At 57.7% G+C, this 25,022-nt stretch overlaps 3 protein-coding genes across 11 annotated transcripts in view; all 3 read left to right on the top strand.

Moving 5' to 3' along the window:
* CHD4 (chromodomain helicase DNA binding protein 4) overlaps nucleotides 1–1,394 on the top strand; it is a 30,278-nt gene extending 28,884 nt beyond the window's left edge. For all 7 annotated transcript variants that reach the window (XM_030834615.2, XM_030834616.2, XM_030834617.2 and 4 more), the window contains 2 exons: nucleotides 437–600; nucleotides 783–1,394. In XM_030834615.2, coding sequence (XP_030690475.1) covers nucleotides 437–600; nucleotides 783–800 — 182 coding nt within the window. In that variant the 3' untranslated portion in view covers nucleotides 801–1,394. The remainder of the gene's footprint in view (nucleotides 1–436; nucleotides 601–782) is intronic.
* An 865-nt stretch (nucleotides 1,395–2,259) lies between these two features.
* On the top strand, nucleotides 2,260–11,180 carry NOP2 (NOP2 nucleolar protein). The gene is made up of 16 exons (XM_030834628.2): nucleotides 2,260–2,361; nucleotides 2,645–2,754; nucleotides 3,825–3,870; nucleotides 4,052–4,140; nucleotides 4,331–4,569; nucleotides 5,645–5,700; nucleotides 5,821–5,981; nucleotides 6,078–6,277; nucleotides 6,433–6,522; nucleotides 7,391–7,478; nucleotides 7,555–7,695; nucleotides 8,238–8,377; nucleotides 8,519–8,608; nucleotides 8,752–8,874; nucleotides 8,984–9,212; nucleotides 10,385–11,180. Exons 2-16 carry the CDS (start codon nucleotides 2,649–2,651, stop codon nucleotides 11,068–11,070), a joined length of 2,484 nt encoding a protein of 827 aa, XP_030690488.2. The 5' UTR covers nucleotides 2,260–2,361; nucleotides 2,645–2,648; the 3' UTR covers nucleotides 11,071–11,180.
* Nucleotides 11,181–11,688: 508 nt separating this feature from the next.
* On the top strand, nucleotides 11,689–24,337 carry IFFO1 (intermediate filament family orphan 1). Of its 3 annotated transcripts, XM_030834637.2 has the most exons (10): nucleotides 11,689–12,483; nucleotides 16,107–16,167; nucleotides 16,258–16,353; nucleotides 16,996–17,136; nucleotides 17,435–17,443; nucleotides 18,834–19,015; nucleotides 19,118–19,238; nucleotides 19,497–19,592; nucleotides 22,465–22,595; nucleotides 23,237–24,337. In XM_030834637.2, exons 1-10 carry the CDS (start codon nucleotides 11,708–11,710, stop codon nucleotides 23,346–23,348), a joined length of 1,725 nt encoding a protein of 574 aa, XP_030690497.1. In that variant the 5' UTR covers nucleotides 11,689–11,707; the 3' UTR covers nucleotides 23,349–24,337. The 3 variants fall into 3 exon arrangements, with proteins under 3 accessions (XP_030690497.1, XP_030690495.1, XP_030690496.1); XM_030834635.2 differs by lacking the exon at nucleotides 17,435–17,443 and having other exon boundaries at nucleotides 18,858–19,015; XM_030834636.2 differs by lacking the exon at nucleotides 17,435–17,443 and having other exon boundaries at nucleotides 18,858–19,015; nucleotides 19,500–19,592.
* The last annotated feature ends 685 nt before the right edge of the window (nucleotides 24,338–25,022 follow it).

A 25,022-nucleotide genomic window follows, 5' to 3' on the forward strand; every position in this document is an offset into this window, starting at 1 on the left:
TCTAGACTGCTTTCAACATTCTGTTTTTAATTAAAGTTAAGACATTGTAAGGGGGATGGAGGGTGAAATGAGGAAAAGAAAGCTGTTATAAAGGAAGAGGGAGACAGCTCCAAAGGTGCAGAGGAAAGATAGTGAGAAGAGGAAACAATAGGAATAGCTATTGAAGAAGTGGAGGAAATAGAGACAATAGGGATCAAGGGACAGTTGGCTTTAGAAAGCACAGAATCATGGACAGTTGGAACTGGAATATGAGGGACAGGAATTTGAGTGTGGTGGAGCCAGGTCAGGTGACTCAGTGACAAAAGACAGTACTCCGGCACATCAGTCACTTGGTCATTGAGAAGTAATGGGTGTGTGGGGGGGGTCCACTTAATGGGAAAGATGGACCTCGGTCTTGACTACCATGGCTCACCGCCTCTTTTTCTTGCCCCTGCAGTTCTGAAACAGCTAGAAGAACTGCTGAGTGACATGAAAGCCGATGTGACTCGACTCCCAGCTACTATTGCCCGAATTCCCCCAGTTGCTGTGAGGCTACAGATGTCAGAGCGTAATATTCTCAGTCGCCTGGCAAACCGGGCACCTGAACCACCTCCACAGCAGGTATAGGACCATTTTCGTCTGGCCAGCTCTTCCAACAGAGCCATTCTAGAACTTTAACTCTGCTGTCTGTCCCTAGCTTTACATACTGGGCAGGTGGGGCTGGCTTACCAGTGAGTTCCCTAGGGATCAGGTGGGTTCCTGGAGTCTGGAATTCTGACTCCCTTGGCTTTCTCTTCCTATAGGTAGCCCAGCAGCAGTGAAGATCCAGATTGATGATACCACCTCCACCGCTGAGCAGTGACCTTCCTCACTTTCCCTTGCCCAGCTTCTCCCCTGGGGGCCTGAGAGACCCTCTCCTTCCTTCTGCCCCATCTTCCAAGTTGTAGAGGAACAGCCCCGCTGAGCACTGGGGGAGGGGAGGGAGTGAGGGGCAGTGGTGCCCTTCCTGCTGGAGAGACATGCAGCAGTAGCGCCGGCGCCATCTGCGGGGAGCTGGCGGGCTGGCCTTCCGGGCCCTGGCTTCTCCCCACTGTAACGTCTGTTACACACAAACTGTTGCGGGTTCCCAACAGGCTTGAAGAAAATGATCAGAATTTCTTCCTCCTTTTGGTTTTATTTTGTTGGTTTATTTTGTGTTTTTTCTCCTTTTTTGGGGGGTATTCACAGTGGGCCGGGCCCCTGGGTGAGACACAGCTACCTCTGTTGGCATCTTTTTAATACCAGGAACCCAGCGGCTCCAGCCCCTGAGTGGCTAGAATTAAATAAAGTGGAAAAAAAAAAAAAAAACCAAAAGCATAAAAAACCACAGCAAATTTCTTGACGAAAATTGAAAATAAAATTTTCCTTGTATTTTAGTGCTCTCGTTCAGTGTGGGTGTAGGTGCAGGTGGATGAATGTTTCTGTATGGGAGCCTTGGGACGTGTGTTTGGAGACGAAGGGTTTCCTTGGGTCCTGAGATTTCACGAAAGAGCCGAGTTCCCACTGTGCACGTGCTGTGTGCTGACAAGCCCACCTGTGCACAGCGGGGCCACCGGAGCCGCCGGGTTCACAGCCCACACCGCGGCCTCCTGGATCCGCGAGGGTGCGGAAGCAGACTTCTCCGGGCTGTGGACGTCGCGCGTATAAAATGAAGGGGTCTTCCTCGCAGAGTTGGGAAAACAAAACCAACGAAGGGCTGGAAGAGTTTTAACAGCTAAGCACCACCTTGCTGTCTATTTGAAGAAAGGCTGAAGTCGGTTTTTCTGTTAACTTGCGTGAATGAAGTCAGGACGCGAGATGCCTTCCTCCCGACCTCCAAGACGGGAACCTGGGCAGAGAGGACCGTTATCTGAGGGGGAGCGCGGGGTCTGGGGTCAAGGAAGAGGGTTTCCGCGTCGCAGGCGTGGGGTCCCCCGATCTTGAGGCGACGTCGGGCGGAGGAGGGCCCGGCTCTGGCGCCTCCGTTCGAGGGGAAGGGGCTGCTTTCGGGTACAGTATTTCCGACAAATCTGCAGTGAGGCGAAAGGCCCATGCCCGGAGGGGAGGGCGGGGAAGCCGAAAACGCCTTGGGTGCACCACCTTCTCCGGCCGGGGGGAAAGCAGAGCGGTCCGCCCGAGAATCGTGCCCGGCCGCACGGCCCCCCAGCCCCGCGCGGGCCGGGTAAGCAAACGTTCCGGCTTCCGCGGCGGACCGGAAGACCGGAAGAGGCGGGGCCTCGGCAGGCACGCAGGGCGCCTGCGTAAGACGTTTTCGTGGTGCGGCGTCGGAGCGCTTGTCCTGGGCCGCACGTGGAGCTCCGCGCCTGCTTCCGAATCCCGTCTCGGGGCTGGATTGGCTTCCAGGTGAGCCGAGGCTTCGGGCGCGTCTGGAGGAATTTGGGGAAGGAAGGGTGAGGCGCTGGCCTGGACTGGGGCGTGGGGAGGGTGGGGGTACGCGGTACCTAGGGCGTGAGACCCAGGGCCCGGGGCTCAGCGTGGAGTGGAGGTTTGGACAGGCCTCGAGGGGCTGTTGAGTCGAGGTTCTGGTGGAGGCGATACCCTCTCCCGCTCCATTTCGCTTCGTCTGCGTTCTGCCTTTCCCTTACAATACGCGCTCTTTTACTGTCTCCCGTTTTGTTTTCCCCAGTACCATGGGGCGTAAATTGGACCCTACGAAGAAGGAGAAGCGCGGGCCGGGCCGAAAGGCCCGGAAACAGAAAGGTGCCGAGACCGAACTTGCCAAATTCTTGCCTGCAGGTAGGGGTCTGGCGTGCTCCCTCTCCCGATTCTCCAGCTTTTGCGCTATTCTTTTATCTGTAGCGCAACCCTTCCGTTTTTTTAGTCATTTTGTGTGTTCGCTTTCTGTTCAACCGGAATTTTCTTTTAATGAGTTACTAGGAAATAAGTAGGAATGAAGTACTCTCATTAGCGTTTAGAACTTAGGGAAGATGCGACTGGGACACAAGTACTCAAACAAGGAGAGGTGTGGTTTAACACTGCGGGAGTTCAGAGGAAGGGGGATCCCACGTAGTTAGAGAGTTTGAGAATATTTTGTTTGAAAAGATTTTGTGAAGCAGTTGGGTTTTGAAAAATGGGTGACATTTTAGCAAGTGGAAGTTGGAAGGGGATAGTCCAGTCACTGTGAACTGCATTGTTGAGGGCATGGAGATGGGAAAGCCCAGAACTGGTTCCTGCATGGTTGGTAGTCTACTGCATGGAAGACTGGGTGGGAGGGAAGAGTGGGCAAGCAGTTTGTGTTGAACATCATATAAAAGATGCAGTTTACTGAGGTGTTGGCAAATGCTAAACACTATACCGAAGCCTTTGGACACATTGTATCCTCTCATTCTCAGTGTCCTGTGAGAGAGGCCCTGCTAAGGAAATGGGTGCTGAGAGGTTAACCTGTAAATAGTTATTAAATGACAGAGCTGAGATTTAAATTTTCTGTTTCTTGGAGCATATACGAACAGCAGCAGTTGTAAAGGTAAAATGTATCGTGGTTGGTAACTGATGAGTTGAGAGTAAAAGAAAGGGGAGAAGAAAGTTTTGAATCTGTGTTACCAGAATGATGATGATGCTGTGTGTTGAAATCAGTCTGGAGGGAGGCCCTGTTTGGATTTGGCTGGTGAACAGCCAGGTGGAAATCATCTCCTCTACATCTCTTATCCAGCTCCCGGTAGAGCACAGTGGAGTGAGTTATCATCTACTGCCTCTAACTAGTGTTCCAATTCTTTTCCCTTTTATTTCCTTTCCCGTTGCTTTTTTTTTTTCATTTCCCCTGTAACCTCCTGTTCTGCCTGTTTAAAAAAAAATTTTTTTTTAAACAGGTGGTGATGAAAATTTCAAGAGGTTGTCCAGTCGTGCCCGAAAGAGGTGAGTGTGCATGTCTAGACTTACGTTACCCAGGTTAAACTGGTCCCACTCATCTTTAGGCACTGCTCCCATGTGATCATGCTGATGGAAAGAGCTGTTGGGGACTGTCAGGTTTCCCTGCACTGAGAAGTGGCAGAGCCTAGAGGTGTGTTCCATTTCCTCACTCCTTTTATGTTTTCAGGGCAGCCAGGAGGAGGTTGGGCTCTGCTGAAGCCCCTGAGATGAATAAGTCCCCTGGGGCCAAACCATTGCCTGGAAAGCTATCAGAAGGTCAGTGGACATAGGAGCTGGGTGCCACGTGAGGAGTCCTCTGGGTCCTGGGTAGGGAGGGGCTTGTTGAGTATTTCTGAAGTGAAAGGAACAGCCAGAGGACGTTCTTGGGGGTAGGAAGTACAGAGGCTCCATCAGTGTGTGGCTGCCATCAGTCCAGGATTCTTCAAACCCTCTGGGATCTCTGCAGGAGCTGTCCAGGCACCCAGTAAGAAGGGAGCCCCGTCCTTATTTAACAGTGCTCGAGGCAAGAAGCGCCCAGCACCAACCCACAGCAGTGACGAGGAAGAAGAGGAGGAAGACTCTGAAGAGGGTGGTGTGGCGAACCAGGGGGACCTCTGGGGCTCCGAGGACAGTGACGCTGATATGGTAGATGACTATGGAGCTGACTCCAGCTCAGAGGACGAAGATGAGGATGACGGTGCAGAGGTGAGCTTTATCTCTCTGGGTCTTCAGAAAGCTATCCTTGCCTTTTAGAGTCTTTCCAGATCCTTGAGACTATCTCTCGGTGACAAGGATAAGCCTGAGTGGAGAAAAGGGATTTTAGCGTTCCATCACTTTTCGTAGCACCTTACCTCCTCGCAGCGCATGTGCAAGTTTAAAAGAGCCACAGGATAGAGCACTTTAAAATATAACGATGCTCAGTGCTGGTGAGGACATGGGAAGGTGGACACTTGTATGGCCCCACTGCTGGGGCTAGAAATGCACACTTTTTTTTTTTTAAGCATTTGGTATCTGAGAACCTTAAAAAGGTTTTTCCTTTTCACTTAGTAATTCCACCTTAGAAAGGTGATCCAGAATGTAGACAGGTTTACTTGCCGAAGTATAAGAAGTTATCATGTATTATACAGTTTAAGTATATGAGTGTGTTACTAGGAAAATTCAAGCATAATCGAGTCGTATGGAATAAAAAGGAAGTTCCCACTTTCACCCCTCTCCCCTTCTCTCTGCAGAGCTACTGTTTTGCGATTTCCAGGCACCATGTGGACCATAATGCCCAAACTCTGGAAACTTCCAAAATGCCTAATAGGCTTAAGTGAACTGTGGTTCATTCGTATGCTAAATTAACGTTTGGCCATTGCGTCTGTGAAAATGCTTGTGATCTGTGAATGAGAAAAGGCGAGAAACAGACTCGAAAATGAATCATGATTTTAACTGTGTGAAAAATGTAGAGTAAGCGTGGAGGAAAATATGGCAAAACGGGTGCCCAGGGAAGTTTTTGTGTGTGTGTGTGTGTGTGTGTGTGTGTGTGTCCGTGTCCTGCCTGCCCACCCGTGTACATATGGGTATGGGAAGAACAATGTACCGAACTCTTTCAATCCATCATTTCACTTCAGTAATGGTAAATATTTTGCTAATCTTATATTCACTTTTTCAGGATCTAAATTTTTTTCTGGGAGCAAGAGTTATGTTTGTATTTAGGAAAAAAACAGAGGTAGGAGGTATTTCATGGGCTGGTGGAAGGGCAAGCTTTGCATCACCAGCCTCTTGTCTCTTTATTCAGTTGCTGCCCATTGAAAGGGCTGCTCGGAAGCAGAAGGCCCAGGAGGCTGTTGCTGGGTGAGTTTTGGAAACTCTTAGGGTGGAGAGTAGGCAGTGGCTGGGATGAAGGAAAATGTGAGGAAGGAGGAGGTGTCTGCTTTGATCTGTGAACCACTCTGTTCTTGGACCTGTTTATAGGGGCCAGTGGAGTGAGGAGGAGACCTATGAAGAGGAGGAAGAGGAGAAAGTGTCCCCTGGGTCAGGTCCTAAAGAGGATGATGAGATGGAAGGGGACCTGCAGATCAACGCGGACGAGGAGGAGACTTTTGTGCTGCCCCCTGCTGGGGAGATGGAGCAGGATATCCTTCTGGGGCAGGGGGAGCCGGAGGGGGATGCTGGGGAGAAGGCATTTCCAGGCCCCAGGAAACCAGGAAGCAGTTCCTTAACAGGTCCACATGCCCAGGTTCCAGACTTGCAGCGAGTTCACAAGCGCATCCAAGACATAGTGGGAGTGCTGCGCGATTTTGGGACTCAGCGGGAGGAAGGTCGGTCTCGTTCTGAATATCTGCAGCGGCTTCGGAAGGACCTGGCCACTTACTACTCCTATGGAGACTTCCTCCTTGGCAAGCTTATGGACCTCTTCCCTCTGTCTGAGGTACCGACTTGCCATTCTGATGCCCTTCATGCTTTTCTTTCCTCACTCTCTCTTCTCTTACACTGTGTAAGAAGGCAGCCAGCCCCCTTGCTCTCTGCTTTTCTGGCTGCGCTCCTAGGCCAGCCTGACCTGCTCCCTGCCATGCTCTGTCCCAGCTGGTGGAGTTTTTGGAAGCCAATGAGGTGCCTCGGCCCATCACCCTCAGGACCAATACCTTGAAGACCCGGCGCCGGGACCTCGCTCAGGTGAGGGGTGGGCCCTGAGGTTTGCTTGTCTCAGGGAGGCACTGAATCCCAGAGACCCCCGCCCACCCCCCCCCCGTCCCACCGCACTGGGCGTGGGGGGGTCTTAGTACCTAGGCATTTCTTGGTACAGGCATGGTCCCAGGAGGCAGACCTAGGCCTGGTGTCACGCTGGGTCTGTCTGGCAGGGCTGAGGACCTCTGTCGATTGGGGAGCTCGTCCCTTCAGCCTCTGCTCCCTGTGACAGGGCTGAGACATCCGCATCACGATGAAAATGCCGCCTCACAGAGAAGTGGGAGGGGGTTGTCTGCCTCGTAGATGATTGAGAAGCTGGTGAGGCTGTGATTCCCTATCCCCGGGAAAAGACGTGACACACACACACAAGCAGTGTTTTAAGCTCCTCGTTTCCAGGGGTTCAGGGGCCCCAGGTTAAAACCCTGGTGCCAGAGGCAGTGGTGTGGCCTTGTGTGTTGTCTGTCTCCTGGTGTCTGTCTTCTGTTGCCTCTCCTGGAAGGTAACTCGATAGTTATCTTTAACGTTGCTATAACCAATAACGCTAAGTTTTAGGATGGCAAGGGGGCTGAGGCTCTTGGAAAGTCGGGGTCCATTTCCAGGAGATGAAAGAACAGGAGCTGGCAGTGTGCTCCATTGGGATGGAATTCAGACCTTGAGTTAGAACCTGAGGCTAAGGAAGAGGAGACTATGGGATGGGACAGACTGTTCTGTGCGCCTGTGATGATTGTGTCCTGACTAAGCTCCAGGGGTCGTGGCGCCACGGGCCTCCTGCCAGGACCAGGGTGTCACGTCTCCAGTCCCCTACTGGGTATAGTATCTTCCGACGTTTTAACACTTTCATCCATCTTATTTTCAGGCGCTGATCAATCGTGGGGTTAACCTGGATCCCCTGGGCAAGTGGTCGAAGACTGGACTCGTGGTATATGATACTTCGGTGCCCATTGGTAAGTGTTCCCTGCCCCGGAGCCCTTCTGCCCGTGCCCTCGTCCCAGCATGTCACAGGCGGGTCCTCATCCACAGGTGCCACTCCCGAGTACCTGGCTGGGCACTACATGCTGCAGGGGGCCTCCAGCATGTTGCCTGTCATGGCCTTGGCACCCCAGGAACATGAGCGGATCCTGGACATGTGTTGTGCCCCTGGAGGAAAGACCAGCTACATAGGTATGAGAAGGGCCGGTGGGGCTAGGCTTCAGCTGGCGCTCTGCTTATGAAAGGAGGTGGGGTTGCACAGGCGGTCAGCAGAGTGGGCGGCAGCACAGGTTCTGGGGGCGGCCCAGCTCCAGCCCCACGAGGGCCTCTTACTGCCCACGTGACCTTGGGCACCTGTGGAACGGCGAGGTGATGGTGCTCACGTTGGCTGTTATGTTATGCGTGGGTCCTGAGGGTTGAGGTGCGCATATGCAAATCCCTGGCACAGTAACTGCTACGTATAATTAGTCGTAACCATTTTATTAAACTGTTATCCCTTGGAAGAAGTAACTTAGTCTGAAGGATCAGAAGGGCGTTCAGTAAAAGTAAAGTTCAGTAAAGTCATTCTGGCGGGCTCGCTCATCACAGGGCCGGTGCGGACCGGGTAGCCGGTGGGGTTGCAGCTTATTTGGGGAAGGGGTGAGACTTCACAGGCAGAGTCTTGGGCTAGAGGGTGGCCGGCAGGTGTGGAGGCACAGGAGCTGCTGGTGAGCACTGTGCCCTCCTCCCTTCAGCCCAGCTCATGAAGAACACAGGTGTGATCCTCGCCAATGACGCCAACGCCGAGCGGCTCAGGAGCGTCGTGGGCAACCTGCACCGGCTGGGAGTCACCAACACCATCATCAGCCACTATGACGGGCGCCAGTTTCCCAAGGTGGGGCTCCCCGCTGTGTGTCTCTCCTGGGGCGTCTCACCTGCTCCCTTCCCGACCTCAGGATGTTGAGACCTGCCCTTAGGGAATAATGGGTATGGTTCAGGTTGCCGAAAACACCCACTTAGCCTGCCTTTTCCCCAGGTGGTGGGGGGCTTTGACCGAGTCCTGCTGGATGCCCCCTGCAGTGGCACCGGTATCATCTCCAAGGACCCAGCAGTGAAGACGAACAAGGTGCAGGGGCTGGGGGACCTGCTGAAAAGTCTCGGGGAAGGGGGGCTGGCGAAGCGGAGTGGGAGGTGGGCAGTCAGCAGCTCACGTCTCCTGAGGCTACCTTTAGAAAGTCCAGCACTGTGGGTCTCTCCGTCCTGGGACAGGATGAGAAGGACATCTTGCGCTGCGCTCACCTTCAGAAGGAGCTGCTCCTGAGCGCTATCGACTCTGTCAGCGCCACCTCCAAGACGGGGGGCTACCTCGTCTACTGCACCTGCTCCATCATGGTGAGGCCTGTCGTGGGGCGAGGGGGGCAGGGCTGGCGCCGGCGCCCCCCAGCACCCCCTCGGCTCCAGCTCCGCTTTCCCTTCTGTCTCTGTCTCCCCCACACGTCAGGTGGAAGAGAACGAGTGGGTGGTAGACTATGCCCTGAGAAAAAGGAACGTGCGGCTGGTGCCCACGGGCCTGGACTTCGGCCAGGAGGGCTTCACCCGCTTCCGGGAAAGGCGCTTCCACCCTACCCTGCGCTCCACCCGCCGCTTCTACCCTCACACCCACAACGTGGACGGTTTCTTTATTGCCAAGTTCAAGAAATTCTCCAATTCTATCCCCCAGTCCCAAACAGGTAAGCAGTGTGCTCTTTGTACCTCTCCTCTCCACCTTTGCTCTTTCTACCATAGCTTCAGGAGGCTTTCTGGTGTGACTGCGGGGAAGGGCGGATCTCGGCCTCCCTCTCCTGGCCTTTGCACGCTTGGGTGAGAGACCCCTTTCATCCCAGCTAGTTGTTCCCAAGCCTGGGCCCCATTCGGTGCGTTACGGGGTTCACGTGGGTGGGGTCTTTCCCTTGATCCTGCCAAATGGCTGCAGTTGGTCGGCACTAAACGCGTTCCCAGTGCGAGTGTGGTTTCTTGGCCGAGGGTTGCCTTACTGGTAATAGACCTCTGCCAGTCCAGCCTTGTCAGCATTGGGTTGGCACGCGACTCCTCAGAACTGTCCGTTCTCTGAGCCCATCACACTAATTGCAGATCGTTTCCTCAGCCATCTTGAGGAGTCTGGCCTTGATCTCAAGGGGAAGGGTGGGGTTTTCTGAAACAAGCCTGAGGGCTCTGCCTGCTGGGATGCCACCCTGAGCTGAGTTGGAAGAGGGAGAGGCGGGCTTCTCTGGACACAAACAACATGACTTATTGAGTTGATTTTTTTTCCTCTTCATAAACAATGCCTCTTAACAAAAGTCACATCTGAATGTTAACAAAACAAAAACCTCTTTAAGAAGTAGCAAAATTTCTTGCATTTTTTTTTGCTGTAACTGTAAAGATACATATTTAATATGTCTTCATTAATGAAGACTAGCTTTTTCTAGTTGCTCTGTGTGCATTCTTATTTTCCTGCATCTCGTCAAACTCTGCATGAAAAAAATATCTTTTCTGATTCAAAGAAAAGCCCAGTGCTTCAGGTTTTTTCAGGGTTCGCCTCCTCCTTAGAGTGTTTTGTTACCTGCTGGCCTCAAGGGGGCACAGCTTCCTCTGAAAACCTTTTGGCCCAAGGATGGGGATGGGTAGTGATGCCTTCTCTTTAATACAGGGTTCAAATATGACTTGCGTAAAGACCAGGTGATATTAAGTAATATGAAGCCAGGTAATCTGCTCTTAGGCACCGTCCCAATTGTGTGGAACACTTGGCCAAGAGATAGTACCCCGGCAGTTTCCTTATTTTAATACCTCTACCTACCTCCACTAATGATCAAGACCCAGTGATGAGGCCTGTTTTCTCAAACCATCTGTTTAATTTTAACCTCAGGAAATTCTGTGATATCCACCCTTACAAACCTAGACTTGCCCCACCTGAAAGGGCAGGTGACCCCCCAGCCTGAGAGCAGCAGGCAGCCTGCCAAGAAGGCCAGAGTGGCTGGTCAAGCAAAGCAGCGGCTGCAGAAACGGAAACATCCCAAGAAGGCTTCCTTCCAGAAGCAGAACGGTGTCTCCAGAGGGACAGACTCAGAAGTGTCCACTGTGTGTTCTGTCACAAAGGCCCAAGCTTCCTCTAAGCTGCAGGATAGCAGTCAGCCAGCTGAAAAAGCAGCAGGGGTCAGGGAACCAAAGGTAGCCGGGAAGCTACAGCAGCAGTCACCCGAACTGCAGTCCTCCAAGAAAGCTGCCTTCCGGAAGCGGCACGCTCCTCCTAAGGGCACCTGCACGGAAACACCTGCTGCGCCGTCCCTCTCCAAGACGCAGGCCACTCTCAAGCCTGAGGACCGTGGTCAGCCCCTGGGGAACACCACAGGGGCTGAGGAGGTTAAACAGCGGGTGCCAGAGCAGCCTCTCAAGAAAGCTGCCTTCCAGAAACAGAAGGGTACCCCCAAGGGACCTAAGACTCCAGTCATGTCCCCCCACCGGGGGGGTCACAGCCGGCCCCCACCAGCAAAGAGGAGAAAATCTCTGTCCAGAGGCGGCCGCCAGCCCCTGCTGTCTCCGATGGATGGTTGAACTATACAGGGGTGGCTCATTGCCATTGTTACTGGGTTGGAACTCTTACCTCTATGAGGATGGCTTCCCCACTGGGGATGTGAAATTTAATACACATTTTACGATCTCTGGCTGCTGTGTGTTTTTTTGAGGGGACTGGGTACTGGCTTTGCTGCTTGAAGGGTAGAGGTGGGAGGGTGGGACGGGGAACCCCTGAAGAGAGCGGACAGTGTGGTATACTGAGAAATAAGGTCAGTTCGCAGGGACCCAGGGAAGGAGAGTCATGGAGTCAGAGCCTGGGTGTTTGGATTCAGGGGAGAGGAGGGCAATTGGGGTGTAGGGAAGGTGAATTTCGTGCCACCAGAACCATGGAGTACTGGAGGACCTGGGTTTTATGTCCTGCCACGCTGGCTGGATTCTGGGCATGGGTCGGGGTCCGGTCGGCTCAGGGCTCAGCCTCAGACCCGGAAAGGTCGGTCCAGGTGCCAGCTTCCGAATGAGCCTTTCATTGGCCTCCTCCGCCCCGCTGACCTCTGCCCCTTCCGCCGAGCCGTCTGATTGGCTGCCCCTCGTCCCCCTGGCGCCTCATTGGCTCTCCTCCCTCGCCCTCCAGCCCTGCTCCTGCACGGGTCTCCATCTCCCGGCAGAAGGCGCAGCCATGAATCCGTTATTCGGCCCCAACCTCTTCCTCCTCCAGCAGGAGCAGCAAGGCCTGGCCGGGCCGCTGGGGGACCCCGTGGGAAGCGACCACTTGGCCGGCGGCGGGGACGTGCCCCCGGCGCCGCTCGCCCGGGCCGGCTCGGCTTCCTACTCGCCGCCCGGGCCGGGCCCGGCGCCCCCCGCCGCCATGGCGCTCCGCAACGACCTGGGCTCCAACATCAACGTGCTCAAGACCCTGAACCTCCGCTTCCGCTGCTTCCTGGCCAAGGTGCACGAGTTGGAGCGCCGCAACCGGCTGCTGGAGAAGCAGCTGCAGCAGGCGCTGGAGGAGGGTAAGCAGGGCCGGCGGGGCCTGGCTCGCCGAGACCAGGCCGTGCAGACCGGCTTCGTCAGCCCCGTCAGACCCCTGGGGCTGCCCCTGGGCGCCCGGCCGGCTGCCGTCTGCACCCCGTCGGCGCGGGTGCTGGGCTCGCCCGCGCGCTCGCCGGCAGGCCCCCTCGCGCCCTCCGCGGCCTGCCACCCGGCTCCCTCCACCTCCACCTCCGCCTCCTCTGCCTCCTCGTCGGCCCGCTTCATGCCCGGCACCATCTGGTCCTTCTCTCACGCCCGCCGGCTCGGGCCGGGACTGGAGCCCACTTTGGTGCAAGGGCCTGGCCTGTCGTGGGTGCACCCCGACGGGGTGGGCGTCCAGATCGACACCATCACCCCCGAGATCCGCGCTCTCTACAACGTGCTGGCTAAAGTGAAGCGCGAGCGGGACGAGTACAAGCGGAGGTAGGGATCGGGAAGGTGGGGAGGGGGCTCAGCTCACGCCACACTGGGGCCGGGGCTAGGTGTGCGTACAGGAGCCGAGAGCAGCTGGGGCCCAAGAATCAGGGAGGAGTCAGTATGAGTAAAGTTCCTGCTGTGTAAGGAGGAGCTTGGAAGTCCACAGAAGGAATTGGATACCCGGAGACTAGAATCCCTAGAGAATGCAGAAGTCGAGACTCGTGACCGGAAGGAGGCGTCTAGGAGCCGAATACTGCGGGGAACACTTGTTTTTCATCTAGGCTGCAGTGTTTGGAGGACTGTGTTAACTGGGGGTTTTGTGATGTGTAAAAGGGACATGGGTCGGAGAGGCCACATCCGGGCTACTGCTTAATCCCCCAGTCTCAGCCCTCGGAGCGACTTTGTGATATAGGCTCCACATTACTGATCAAAAGTTAGAGGCAAAGGTTGTAGTTTTAATTTGGGAGTCGAAGGGAAATGAGAGGGGGTTGGAGAGGGGCTGCACCTTGCAGTAGGTGATCCTGCCTCTGCCCAGCGTTTCCCAAAACGGCGTCCGAGGGAGCAGCACGGCTACCCTGGTTCCATCCAAACCAGAATGCTGTGGGGACCTTAGGGCATTTCTGGGAGTGGGTCAGAAAAGGAGGGAGGCGGGAAGAAGGAGTAAAGGGAATTCCCTAGGGAAAGGGGAAGGGCCTATGTAGTTGGCCCAGGGCTAGCCTTGGAAGCTGGGGTATCTGAAAGTGCAGAGCTGAAGGCGGAGGAAGTGTGAAGAGGGCAGCAAGGACCCGAGTAGGAGAAGGCTGGGAACATGGACACACCACACCTTTGACACAAGGCAGCTGGGGCAGGCTGGGTGGCTCTGAAGATGAGGAGTTGGTTTACTGTAGGGAGCCCTGCGGGGTAGCACAAGGCGCCAGGGGAGGGGATGCGACGCAGGAGTGCTGGCTGCATCCAGGTGGATCCCCTAGACGGCTGATAACCATGCTGTTAGGACAGCAGCCTGAGCACAGCCAGCACTTCGTACACTGTGCCTGGGACGCCATGGTTGAAGAAGGAGGAGGTGACAGGTCGGAAAGAGGCTTAGCCTTCAGGTTTAACCTCTTAATGAGCTACTCTGACCCCTTGTGGGCAGGCCTGGGAATTACCCTTGCAGCCCAGTGGAGCAGAGATTTGTGTCTGGTGGGGATTGGCTGAATGCTCAGGCAAATGCCTGCTGGGTCGGGTTGGGGCTCGGGGGCGAACTTCAGGGATCTGTAACCCGCCAGAGTCTAGCAGATCACAGATCAGCAGGCTTGCTGAGGTGGAGTCCTGTCCTCATGCTGGCTGGCTTCCTTCCTTGGTTGTAGTCCATGACTGAAGTGTCTTTGGGAGTCTCAGTTATCCTAAAACCATCATTCAGATGCCACCCAGAATCATCCTGCCCCAGCCACTGCAGGAGTTAATTAACGCCGTCAGCAGTGGTACATGGACAGTTTGGGAATACATCCATAGCCACAGGAACAACTGCTGTTGTGGGGGTGTTCTGTTTCTAACCGGAAGAGTATTTGTCCTTGGTCCAGCTGTCCAGGGCAGCAAAGGGTTATTCCTCGGGGGCTGATGAGCTCATAGCTCTGCAGCACTCCGCTGTGCAGAGGGCCTCACAGCCAGACGTGGGTGGTACGTGATACTGGTAGTCAACTCGTTCTTCCACCCCAGATCCCCTGCCCTTGGTCTCTTCTCTTTATAGCAAAGCTAGCTCCCGTCTGTAGCCTGGAAGACGTGGGCATAGTATGAGCACTAAACTGGGAAGGAGCTGAGGCCTCCTGGTTCTGGGTTCAGCTCCCCTGCCTTGTGCGACCTTGGGTGGATCTCTTTTTCCTGGTCTCAGTTTTTCCGACATAGGAGTGGCCCCTGCTTCCTCACTTCACTCAGGGAGACCGTTTATTTGGAAGAAAGATGTTTGCTCAATGTAGAATACATGGAAATTGCTCAACGTCTACCCATGTTTAAAGAACCTTGCGAGGGAGACCAGATTTAAATAGAGGTCAAAACGAACCCATTCGTGGGAATGTCTGGCTGGAGTACAAATAGAATTCTAGTGAGCTTCCAGATGGTTTATTTTCAGATTTTTTGTTTGTTTGTTTGAGATTTTATTAATCTTAAGCCATACCTAACTTCCTTAAGTTTCTACCTGGAACAGTTGAGTTCACTGTCCTGCCCTCCCTGATGCATCTTCCCCAGGGTTTTGGTCCCCTTGTCTGTCTCGCTTGCTTCCTCCAGGGATGCATGGACCCCAGGGGCATCAGGGTACTGCATCCCCTGCCCTCACGCTGTAGACGAAGAAACCAAGGCCCAGAAAGATAAATGTCTTCTTTAAGAAAATACATAACCTGACACTGCTGGGGCACCTCGCTGGCCCCAACTGTCTGAATGAGAATGCCAGAGCGAGGGGAGGGGCTGGGTGGGGAGCCAGGAAGACGGGAGGGGAGCTGGGCTGCTTTCTCCCGGCCCAGCCCAGCCGCCAGGAGGGGCGGCCACGGTGAGTTCGAGGAGTTATTATTAGGAACACTGCAGTGCGGAGGAACGGGAGGGCTAGGAGAGATGGGCCTGGAGGAGGAGCCTGGGGAAGAGAGCTGAGAGGCACCTGGGAACAGAGATGGAGGGGAGGGGAGGGGAAGACCAAATCCTGGGCCTGCGGAGTATGTTCTCCATGCTGCTTCCTAACCACCTTTCTGGCGTTGAGGTTTCTCCCCTGGTGCAGTTGCCCTCCTTTCTCAGCCTGGAGGAAGCCTTTCCAGGATGGGGGAGAAGTACTGGGCTATGTCAGTGGGGTCTGAGGAGTCCCGCTGTTCCAGCCAACCTTGCGGGGCCCTGAAATCAATCCTAAGCAGGGGTGTTGCCCCCGCCGCTGCCCTCCTGCCTGTGTGAGGAGGAGGGGGACGTGCCGGCCAGCTCCCAGCCTTGGCCAGGAGCGCCTTCTAGCCTCCTCGTGGTCTTAGGCTCTGCATGCGGGGGCCCAGGAGGTCCTGCCGCTAGTTCTTACCCGCCACGGTTTCCCTCTCCCTCTGGGTGTGGGTGCTCAGTGATCCCAGGCTCCTGCCCGCACCCTGGCCCCTCTCTGCGGCTCACCCGGGGCCTCTGGGTGGGCAGTTTCTGGAGCTTGTGGGGATGGACTTCAAGCATCTCCTCGCAGGCTCCTGACCACCTTTGCTGATGCCGTATGTGTCCTGCAGCTGCTTTTACAGGATTAATGGTACCACAGGAGGCAGGGCAGCGGGCTAGACGAGCTCTGTTCTGGTGCAGGCAGCAGGCGGGAGCCCGGATCTGAGGACTGGAGGTGGGAGACCGGGCCGGGTGGTGTGGGCAGAAGGAGGGGGACGAGGCCAGCCGGACAGCTGGTCGGGCTGGGCCCTGCGAGGGACCAGAGCAGCCGCAGTTGCTCTTAAATGGTGCGAGGCCGGAGGTTCCGGGAAGGCAGCTGGTGAGCTGGGAGCTGGCGGGGAGCCTGGAGCCACACGTTTCTGCCCGGCTCCTCCCGTCTGGGGAAGCAGACCCGGGGCCGGGGCCTGAGCCTGAGCCAGACGGGCGGGGGGCGGAGAGCGGAGGCGGGAGGACCCCGCACCCAGGCGCTGGCCCTTCGCTGTCTGCAGGTGGGAAGAGGAGTACGTGGTGAGGCTGCAGCTGCAGGAGCGCGTGAACGAGCTCCAGGAGGTGAGGGCCGCCCTGCCCCGCCTCGTCCCACCTTCCCCTGCCCGCCGCCCGCAGGCAGTGCGGCTCACGCCGGGTTTCTCCCGACCGTAGGAGGCCCAGGAGGCTGACGCCTGCCAGGAGGAGCTGGCCCTGAAGGTGGAGCAGCTGAAGGCCGAGCTGGTGGTCTTCAAGGGGCTCATGAGCAACGTGAGTGCCGCCGCGTCACCCCTCGTCCCTACCCGCCGGGGCGAGGCTGCCTGAGGCCAGGGAGCCGGCCTTTTTAGTTGCACCCAATTCACTGACCCTCCCCCCAGCGTATGTGCTTCCATTTCTTTTCCGCTTGCCCACCCCTAACTCCGGAGAAGAAGAGACAGCGGAAGTCCCCGTGGCCTCCATTGTTCCTCAGGGTGGTTTGCTCGCAGTGTGGCCCTGGGTGAAGTCCTGACACTCTGCCTTCGTATCTGGGTCTGTGGAGTGGGATAGTAAAGCACGCACTTTGCAGTCTGGTTCGAAGGTTGTGATGCACTGAGTTAGGACAGCGGTGCTCGTTCAGCGTCAGCTGATGTCACCATTGCGATACTTCTCCACTCTCATAGCCCCTGGTGGTCAGCCAGTCAGTGTCTCTTGTAGCCTGAGTTCCAGGAGGGAGCCCCCTGCATGTCCCAGCCACTGGGCCGTGCCCTTCGGGGGCCCCGTCTGGCCGGGGAGCCAGCTGTCCTGGGCAGAGTGCTGGAGGGGCACCCAGGAAAAGGGGTGCCTTCTGCTGGGAGGGGCCGTGTGTCTGGGAGGATGAGGGGACATTGCCGGGCCCTGAGGACCCCCTCACCGCCCTCCGTGCTCCCCGCACAGAACCTGTCCGACCTGGACACGAAGATCCAGGAGAAGGCCATGAAGGTGGACATGGACATCTGCCGCCGCATCGACATCACCGCCAAGCTCTGTGACTTGGCCCAGCAGCGCAACTGCGAGGACATGATCAAGATGTTCCAGGTGAGGGCGAGGGGCGCCTGGGTCCGGCCCCCGCCCCGTCCCACCGCCTGGTGTCCGCGCCTGAGCTCTGTAGGGGGGCGCGGGGCCGCGAGAGCCCGGTCCTCCGCGGGAGCTGGGCCCGGCCCCTTCTCGGAGAGCTTAGCGCGGCAGCCGGGCCCTGGCGGGACGAGGCTGGGGGTGAGGGACAACCTCTGGAGAGGAGTTTGGAGCGGTCTCTAACGCCGTCTCTCCCCTCCCCTCTCTCTCCCGTCTGCCTCCTCGCCTCTCTGCCTTTCATCTTCTCTTGCTTCCTCCACAGAAGAAGCTGGTTAGTTCTGCTCTCACGCAAGCTTCCTGCGTCCCCGGCCCATTTCTCAGCTCCCCAGGCCTCCTGACCCGCAGGGCTCTCAGCGCAGACCCCTCCCCTCTATCCGGCTGCTCTGCTCCCTTCTTTATCTCCCACCCCTCCTTCCCTCTCCCCGCTTCTCCCTCCCTCTACCCCCTTCTATCCCTCTCCCCTTCTCTCTCCCTCTCCCCCTTCTCTCTCCCTCTCCCCCTTCTATCCCTCTCCCCCTTCTATCCCTCTCCCCACTTCTCTCTCCCTCTCCCCCTTCTCTCTCCCTCTCCCCCTTCTCTCTCCCTCTCCCCCCTTCTATCCCTCTCCCCCTTCTCTATCCCTCTCCCCCTTCTATCCCTCTCCCGCCTTCTCTCTCCCTCTCCCCCCTTCTATCCCTCTCCGCCCTTCTCTCTCCCTCTCCGCCCTTCTCTCGCCCTCTCTGCCCTTCTCTCGCCCTCTCCCCCCTTCTGTCCCTCTCCTCCCCTTCTCTCTCCCTCTCCCCCCTTCTCTCTCCCCTTCTCTCTCCCTCTCCCCCTTCTCTCTCCCTCTCTCCCCCTTCTCTCTCCCTCTCCCCCTTCTATCCCTCTTCCCCTTCTATCCCTCTCCCCCTTCTCTCTCCCTCTCCCCTTCTATCCCTCTCCCCTTCTCTCTCTCCCCCCACTTCTCTCCCCCCTGTTCTCCCCCCCACCTGTTCTCCCCCCACCTGTTCTCTCGCCCGCCACCTGTTCTCTCTCCCCCCACCTGTTCTCTCCCCCCACCTGTTCTCTCTCTCCCCCCACCTGCTCTCTCTCCCCCCCACCTGTTCTCTCTCCCCCCCACCTGTTCTCTCTCCCCCCCACCTGTTCTCTCCCCCCCACCTGTTCTCTCCCCCCCACCTGTTCTCTCCCCCCCACCACCTGTTCTGTCTCTCCCCCCCCCACCTGTTCTCTCCCTCTCTCTCATTCTTCTGCCTCCAGTTCTCTCTCTCCCTTTGCCCTCTGGCTTCCAGATCTGGATGTGTGACTCAGGTTCTGCTTTGTCAACTCCGTGTCTCCCTCCTCCTTGCAGCCTGAAAGTTTCCTCTCAGTTCAGTCATTTCACTAGAAGACTTTTTTTAGAAGAGAAACCCTCTGGGCCATTTTGCACATCTTACTGTGGCCGAGGCCAGCCATTTCCCCCTTATCTTACTGCTCTGTTTTCTCTGTTTCTTGTCTGTCTTCCTCCTAGTCTGCAGCCCCGTCCCCATCTGTGTCTGTCTGCCTGTCTCGGTGACGCTGGTGTTTCTGTTCCGTCTTGTAACTGTGTCTTCTCTCTGTCTGCCCCCCCTTCCCGCTGGTCCATGCTTCCCTCCCCTGCCGGCGCCCACGCCCTTCTCCTCATGCACCCGGCCTCGTCTCTGTAGTCTCTGCACTTGTCTCCCATTAAGGTCCCGTCCATGGGGGGGCGGAAGCGGGAGCGCAAGGCTGCCGTCGAGGAGGACACCTCCCTGTCAGAGAGTGACGGGCCCTGCCACCCCGACGGGGACGAGGAGGAGAGCACGGCCCTCAGCATCAACGAGGAGATGCAGCGCATGCTGAACCAGCTGTGAGTCCCGCAGGCCCCTCGCCGCCCCGCCCCCGAGGCCGGAGCCCCGCCCAGCAGCCCCTCCCTGCCGCCCGCCCTGACGCCGGGGCTCCCTGTCTCTAGGAGGGAGTATGATTTTGAGGACGACTGTGACAGCCTGACTTGGGAGGAGACCGAGGAGACCCTGCTGCTCTGGGAGGACTTCTCGGGCTATGCCTTGGCTGCTGCAGAGGCCCCGGGAGAGGTAACCGCCCTCCCGGCCGCAGGGTCCCGGCTCCTCCTCTCCGGGCGCCAGGCCGTCTCCTCCCCGCCCACCGTCCACGCCGTGCTCTGTCTTCCCTTTGTGGCCACCCTCCGTCACCTGCTTCTCCCTGGTCCTTTGTCCTCGTCCCCTCTCTCTCCGGCTTCCTTTAACCTGACTCACTCTCTCCCTCGCCTTGCCCTGTGGTGCCCCGTCCCACCCCTCCCATCTGGCCTCCCCCTGCTTCCCTTTCCTCTCCAGCAGCCGGAAGACAGTTTGGAGAAGGTGATTAAAGATACTGAGTCCCTGTTCAAAACCCGGGAGAAAGAATATCAGGAAACCATTGACCAGATAGAGGTAAGGCCGTGCGCTGAAGCCGAGGGGCCCAGGCTCCCGGTGGGTCGCAGGTGCAATGGCCTCACCCCTGCGGGACCCCAGACACCAGGGCCTCCCCATTTCTTCCTGACGGGGGCGGAGTGATCTCCCCACTGTAGCACCTCCGGTGGGTCCTTAAGACCTCAGGCTGGGGAGGGAGGCCGACAGATGTGGGTTCAAACCTCAGCTCTGTCACTTACTTCCACTCTAACTTTTAACAGGCCTCTTTTCTCTGAGCATGCTTCTTTATTTATAAAGTGGGGTTCTTACTAATACCTCCCTCAGGGTTGTTTGAAGGTCAAGTGAAGTAAGGCCCAGGCAGAGCGTGGGGCAGCGTCTGTCTCGTCGTCAGCACAGCATATGGTCGTTGCTTTATCATCATTGCTGTTATTATTGTTAGTGCTGTGGTGAAGTCCACTCGGATGGACTTGAACTTTGCTGCTGTCGCGGCTCAACCTTTGAGCCAATGGGGAAACCTCCATTCTTATTCCCTAGCCTTGAGGAACCTTCTAGAGATGCGAGTGGAACTGGTGCTTCAACTTAAACTCTAGGCCTCTAGGGGCGGTGGGAAGGATTTGTGGCACCTGGGAGGAGGGCCTGTGGGACGAGGCTTGCGTGCGCGTGCGATTCTCGTGAGCCCTCCTGCCCGAGCGAGCGTGAGAGGGTCCTTGCCATGCACTCTGACTTGGGGATGAGGCTGGGGGCCTCTCTCCGAGCCCACTGCCCTCACAGCGGCAGTGGAAGTTGAGGAATTATTTTCCTACATCCTCGTTCCCCCAGCGCACATTAGCCGGCCCTGCTCCTTTCAGCAAAACCTGCTTTCATTTTTTTTGCCCGGGCAGACAGGTGCTCACTTTTAAAGGCACTGCTGGGGACTTCCCTGGCAGTCACATGGTTAAGACTCCACACTTCCACTGCAGGGGGCACGGGTTCGCCCCCAGTTCGATCCCCCCCCCCAAGTCCCGCATGCCATGTGGCCAAAAAAAAAAGAAAAGAAAGACACAGCCAGCTGTGCGCCACTAGCTGAGGAGCTGGGAGGGGGAACTGCACTCCGCTCTCCCGTTTACACCATCCCACTGTCCGCCTCCTCCCTACGCCTAGAATGGCATGATGGGAGGTGTCAGCGGGGCGGACACGGTGGTGGTGGCTGCAGTGTTGCTCCTGGACATCCAAATGGGACACCTGAGGTCCTTCAACTCAGTGACCTTTGATCTCTCAGGGGCCCTGGGATGGAGGCAAGGACCATTTCCACCACTGGATGGTGAGACCAAGGCCCAGGTGGAGGGTGGGCGGGAATTCTTTCCCCCACCCCTTCCCCTCCATCTGCTCCCAGCCTCACCCCTCCGCCCTGCCCCGCTGCCAGCGTGCACGGGGTTTGCAGTGTGGCTTTTGGGGTCGTCTCCTTCCTGCAGCCCTGCTCTGAGGGGCTGTGTAGAGACTGGTGGCCGTCCTAGCCTCGTATTCTGCTGGAATATGTTTGGTTCGTTCCCTTGTTCCCTGCCCCGCTGAGCGATGGGCTCCAGAGCCCACCCCTCCTCTTTAATACCGGGGGGCTCTCCTGAGGTGTAGGGATTGGGGTGTAGGTGGCAGCCAGTCTGGACAAGAGCTGGCGGCACCGTATTTCCCTCCTGGACTGAACAGTCAGTGCGTCCTGCCCCTGCACATGCTCTTGCTGCTGGGCCCCGGCTGGGATCCCAGCTCTGGAACCAAGGCTGGAGTTTGAGCCGTGCTCACTAGGGCTTCTGATCCACCTGGGCTGCCGTCTCTGTGTCTGGCTCTGTGACTATTTTCTTTTCTCTCCGAGTTTCGCATCCTCTCTGCCCAGTTCAGACCGTTCACAGGTGGCTTCCCGCCCTTCCTCTTTGCTCTCAAGCAGTCAAGCACGTCACCTCCGAGCAGTTTCTCTGCCTCCCCTTGTGCCCAGAACAGAGAGAGGCAGCACACTGTCTGTGGCCAGATCTTTCACCGCCTCTGCGCCTGGCTCTCAGCTCTACCTCTGAGCCTGTGGCGCAGAGGCGGGGTCTGGGAGGGAGACTGCGTGCCCTCGACTCTGGGCCACACGTCATGTCACGCATGACGTGTCTTGAGTCGGGCTGCATCTCAGAGCCCGTCGGACATTCAGCGAGGCAGGCAGTCCTCCCGTTCATCTCTGAAAAGGACTTACAAGTGAGAAAAGCAATGCGAGGAGATAGGTGGTAAGGGAGCAGAGTGCCTTCAACAGGGCCCAGCCGGCCTCCGGGCCGTGAGTCTCGTGGGCGCTACTTGAAGTTAGCTAATGACTTTGCCGTCGAGGTGTGGGAAGAGAGCAGAGTGCCTTCAACAGGGCCCAGCCGGCCTCCGGGCCGTGAGTCTCGTGGGCGCTACTTGAAGTTAGCTAATGACTCTGCCGTCGAGGTGTGGGGTGTGCACGCAGGGACGAGTAGGCCCCGTGGCCAGCCCTGCCAGGAGCTCCCAGCTTGCAGAGGGGGACAGGCTGGGGGGACAGCGCTGTGTGGGGAGTGAGGACTGGAGCAGGCCCCGGGGGGGCCCCAGGAAGGGGCAAGGTCATCCCCACGTGCTGCCCACGCACTCAGGAACATCCGTTCCTCACGGCTCTCGTTGGGAGTCTGTTCCGAGAGTGCAGGCCCAGAGCAGATCGCTTAGTGAAAGCCTCTGTGGGAGAGACTCCCGGGGAAACTAGAAGGAATGATGGGGTATCGGGCACCTTCTGCCTTGAGCTGGTTTAGTTTAAAATCTGAGTCCTTCACTTGCACTACGGCTGCCTGTGCCCCGCCCGGGGTGCTTGGCAGTTAGCCTCCGGGGGGCGGGGGACAGGCCCTGCTGACCCGGCGGCCCTGCCCTGCCCCCGCCACAGCTGGAGCTGGCCACGGCCAAGAATGACATGAACCGGCACCTGCACGAGTACATGGAGATGTGCAGCATGAAGCGGGGCCTGGACGTGCAGATGGAGACCTGCCGCCGGCTCATCACCCAGTCCGGGGACCGGTAAGGGCCCCCCGGGCACAGGCGGGAGGGGACAGTACCCAGCGCCCCTCACTGGGGAGCCCTGAGACCCTCCGGCAGTGACTCAGGCCCGTCTTGCCGTGGGGCTGCCCGTTGGAGATCGCCTGGTCTGCTCGCCCCAGCCCGGCAGCTCCCTCCCCCTCGGCAGTTGTCCATCCGTGGTTGGACTGCCGAAACCTCCCGATGCGGTTCCCCTGGTTAGAAAGGCAGCTAAAGACTGACAGGGAGCACAAGGGGCAGACTTTTATCTAAAGTCAGCGCCACAATTTGTGCCTTTGACCCTGCGTAAGTTTTTAAAAATCGCAAAACTACTTCATAGACGTGAAGCTGGGGCCACAGAGCCGGTGCCCTCCGGCTCCGGCGGCGTCTCATACTGTGACCTCAGATACTTCTGAACTCAGCCTCTCCGGGTCCCCAAGTTAAAGTGGGGACCATTTCTTACCCCCTTCCCCCCTCCCTTGCCCTGCATCCGCCCTTGCCCTGTGGTCCTCCTGCCCTGCCTGAGATGCTGCCTGCCAGGGGATCAGGCCAGGGGTGGCGGGCGTGCCGGCCTTGTCAGGACTCCTCCCGCCCCGAGGTTACAGCTGACCCGCCCCGAGGTTACAGCTGACGCTCTTTTCTAGAAAGTCTCCTGCTTTCACTGCGGCCCCGCTTAGCGACCTGCCGCCCCCGCCGCCACCAAGTGAGGCTGAGGACTCCGATCGCGATGTCTCATCCGACGGCGCCGTGAGATAGGGGCCTCCTCGGCCCGCTGGGACTCACCGAGGCAGGGGGCTGGGTGGTTCCCAGAAGGGAACGCGTTTGTCCTGCAGCACCGAGCCCGGCCCCGGCCACGGGGTGCTCCTCCCCAGCCTCCCCGCTTGGTCCTTGGCCTCTCTAGGGGTCTGGGGTGTCTGGAGCGAGGCTTGGCCTGCCCTTCCCGGGCGACCCCCTGCACAGCCGGCTCCCCTGCCTTCCTGCGTGGGTGAATGCTACTTCCCATCTTTAACACGCTGCCCGAGCGCTCGTGGCCCCTCACCTCCCCACTGAGTAAGGAACATGATGGATTGTCCTTCCTGCCGTCCCTGTGGCCTCGAGCCAGCTGGCCGTCTTGATTCTGTACTGGTGCTAACTGGCGTGGGCACTGGTATGAGGGGGATTAGGCTGGATGTTCTGTGGCTCGTGCACCAGAGAGGGCTTCCCTCCGTGTCACAAGCGGAGGGAGTGGGCCTGGGCAGGGCGCTCTGTCCTCCCTCTTGTCCGAGTGCTCACGGCCGTGCCGGCCGACAGCAGTGACGTGGCTGTGAGCCTTCCCTGGTGGAGGTGCCGCGCATCGCAGGGGCCCTAGTGCGTCCGGTGCCGGCGGCTTCTGGGTCTGACCGGGTGCGGCGTCAGTGTCGTGGAGGGAGACAGAAGCCCCTGCTTGTTTCCCAGTCACCGCCCGGTGACAGAAAGGTGAAGCTGTGTGTGTGTGTGGGGGGGCGTGTGTGTGCACACGAGCATGTATGGGCGCATGTGCCCTCAGGGTCCCAGTTTCTTCAAGCATCAGCTGCAGGTGTGTCTCCTCCGTGTCTGTCACACACTGAGACGAACCGGCTGAGTGAGATGTCCTGGACTCGGAAAAGCTTGGTGAACTGGGGCTACTGAGACCGAGGGTCCCTCGTTGTCGCCGCCTGAGGCGGGCTGGGCTGAGCCGATGTTTGTGTGGAATCTAATGACAATGAAACTGGCGACTGTTTATTGAACACGTCTGTGTCACTGTTTCCAGCACTTTCTGGTCTGGTGGTGGTTATGCAGTCCTCTGCAGAGTGCGCTAGTTATCACTTTAAAAACATGCAGGTGCAAGGCAGGTGCGGAGATTGTAGGTAACCTGCCCAAGGTAACGGTGCCTCGAGTGGCACGGCCACGGCCTCAGCCCTGGTTTCCGGCACCAGCTCTGTGCTTCTACCGCCAAAGCCACGTGCATCCACAGGTGACAGATGACATGGGAGCACAGCCATCCCCACCCTTCCCATGGTCCAGCCTACTGTAACCCCTCCGGTGACACTAGGGCACCCACCCAGCTGCACTGCTGGTGATCACCGGGGCACTGAGACTTGCAGCCACTGGGCAGAGCTGGGGTCTGCACCCGGCAGGCTGGCCGTGCTCCATGCTGCTGCAGAGGTCAGCCAACTGGCCAGAGGCCAGGCACACTCTGCCCTGACTTCCTGTGCCAGTGTCACCCTCGGGGAGCTGCAGACAGAACGGCATCTGGATACGTGGAGCCAGACCATTCCTGGGCTCAGCCACAGCCATCTGGAGCACAGCGAGTCCCTGTGGCACCCAAAGGCCTCAGAGAGGAATCAAGGTGACCTGAGGACACGTGGCTCTTCAGGGGAGCAGTGTCCGCCCTGGGGCGGGGCTCCTGCCTGGTTGGGTGGTCTCAGCAAG

Source organism: Globicephala melas, chromosome 10 (assembly GCF_963455315.2).
Source record: "Globicephala melas chromosome 10, mGloMel1.2, whole genome shotgun sequence".
In the NCBI taxonomy this organism is placed as follows: Eukaryota; Metazoa; Chordata; class Mammalia; order Artiodactyla; family Delphinidae; genus Globicephala; species Globicephala melas.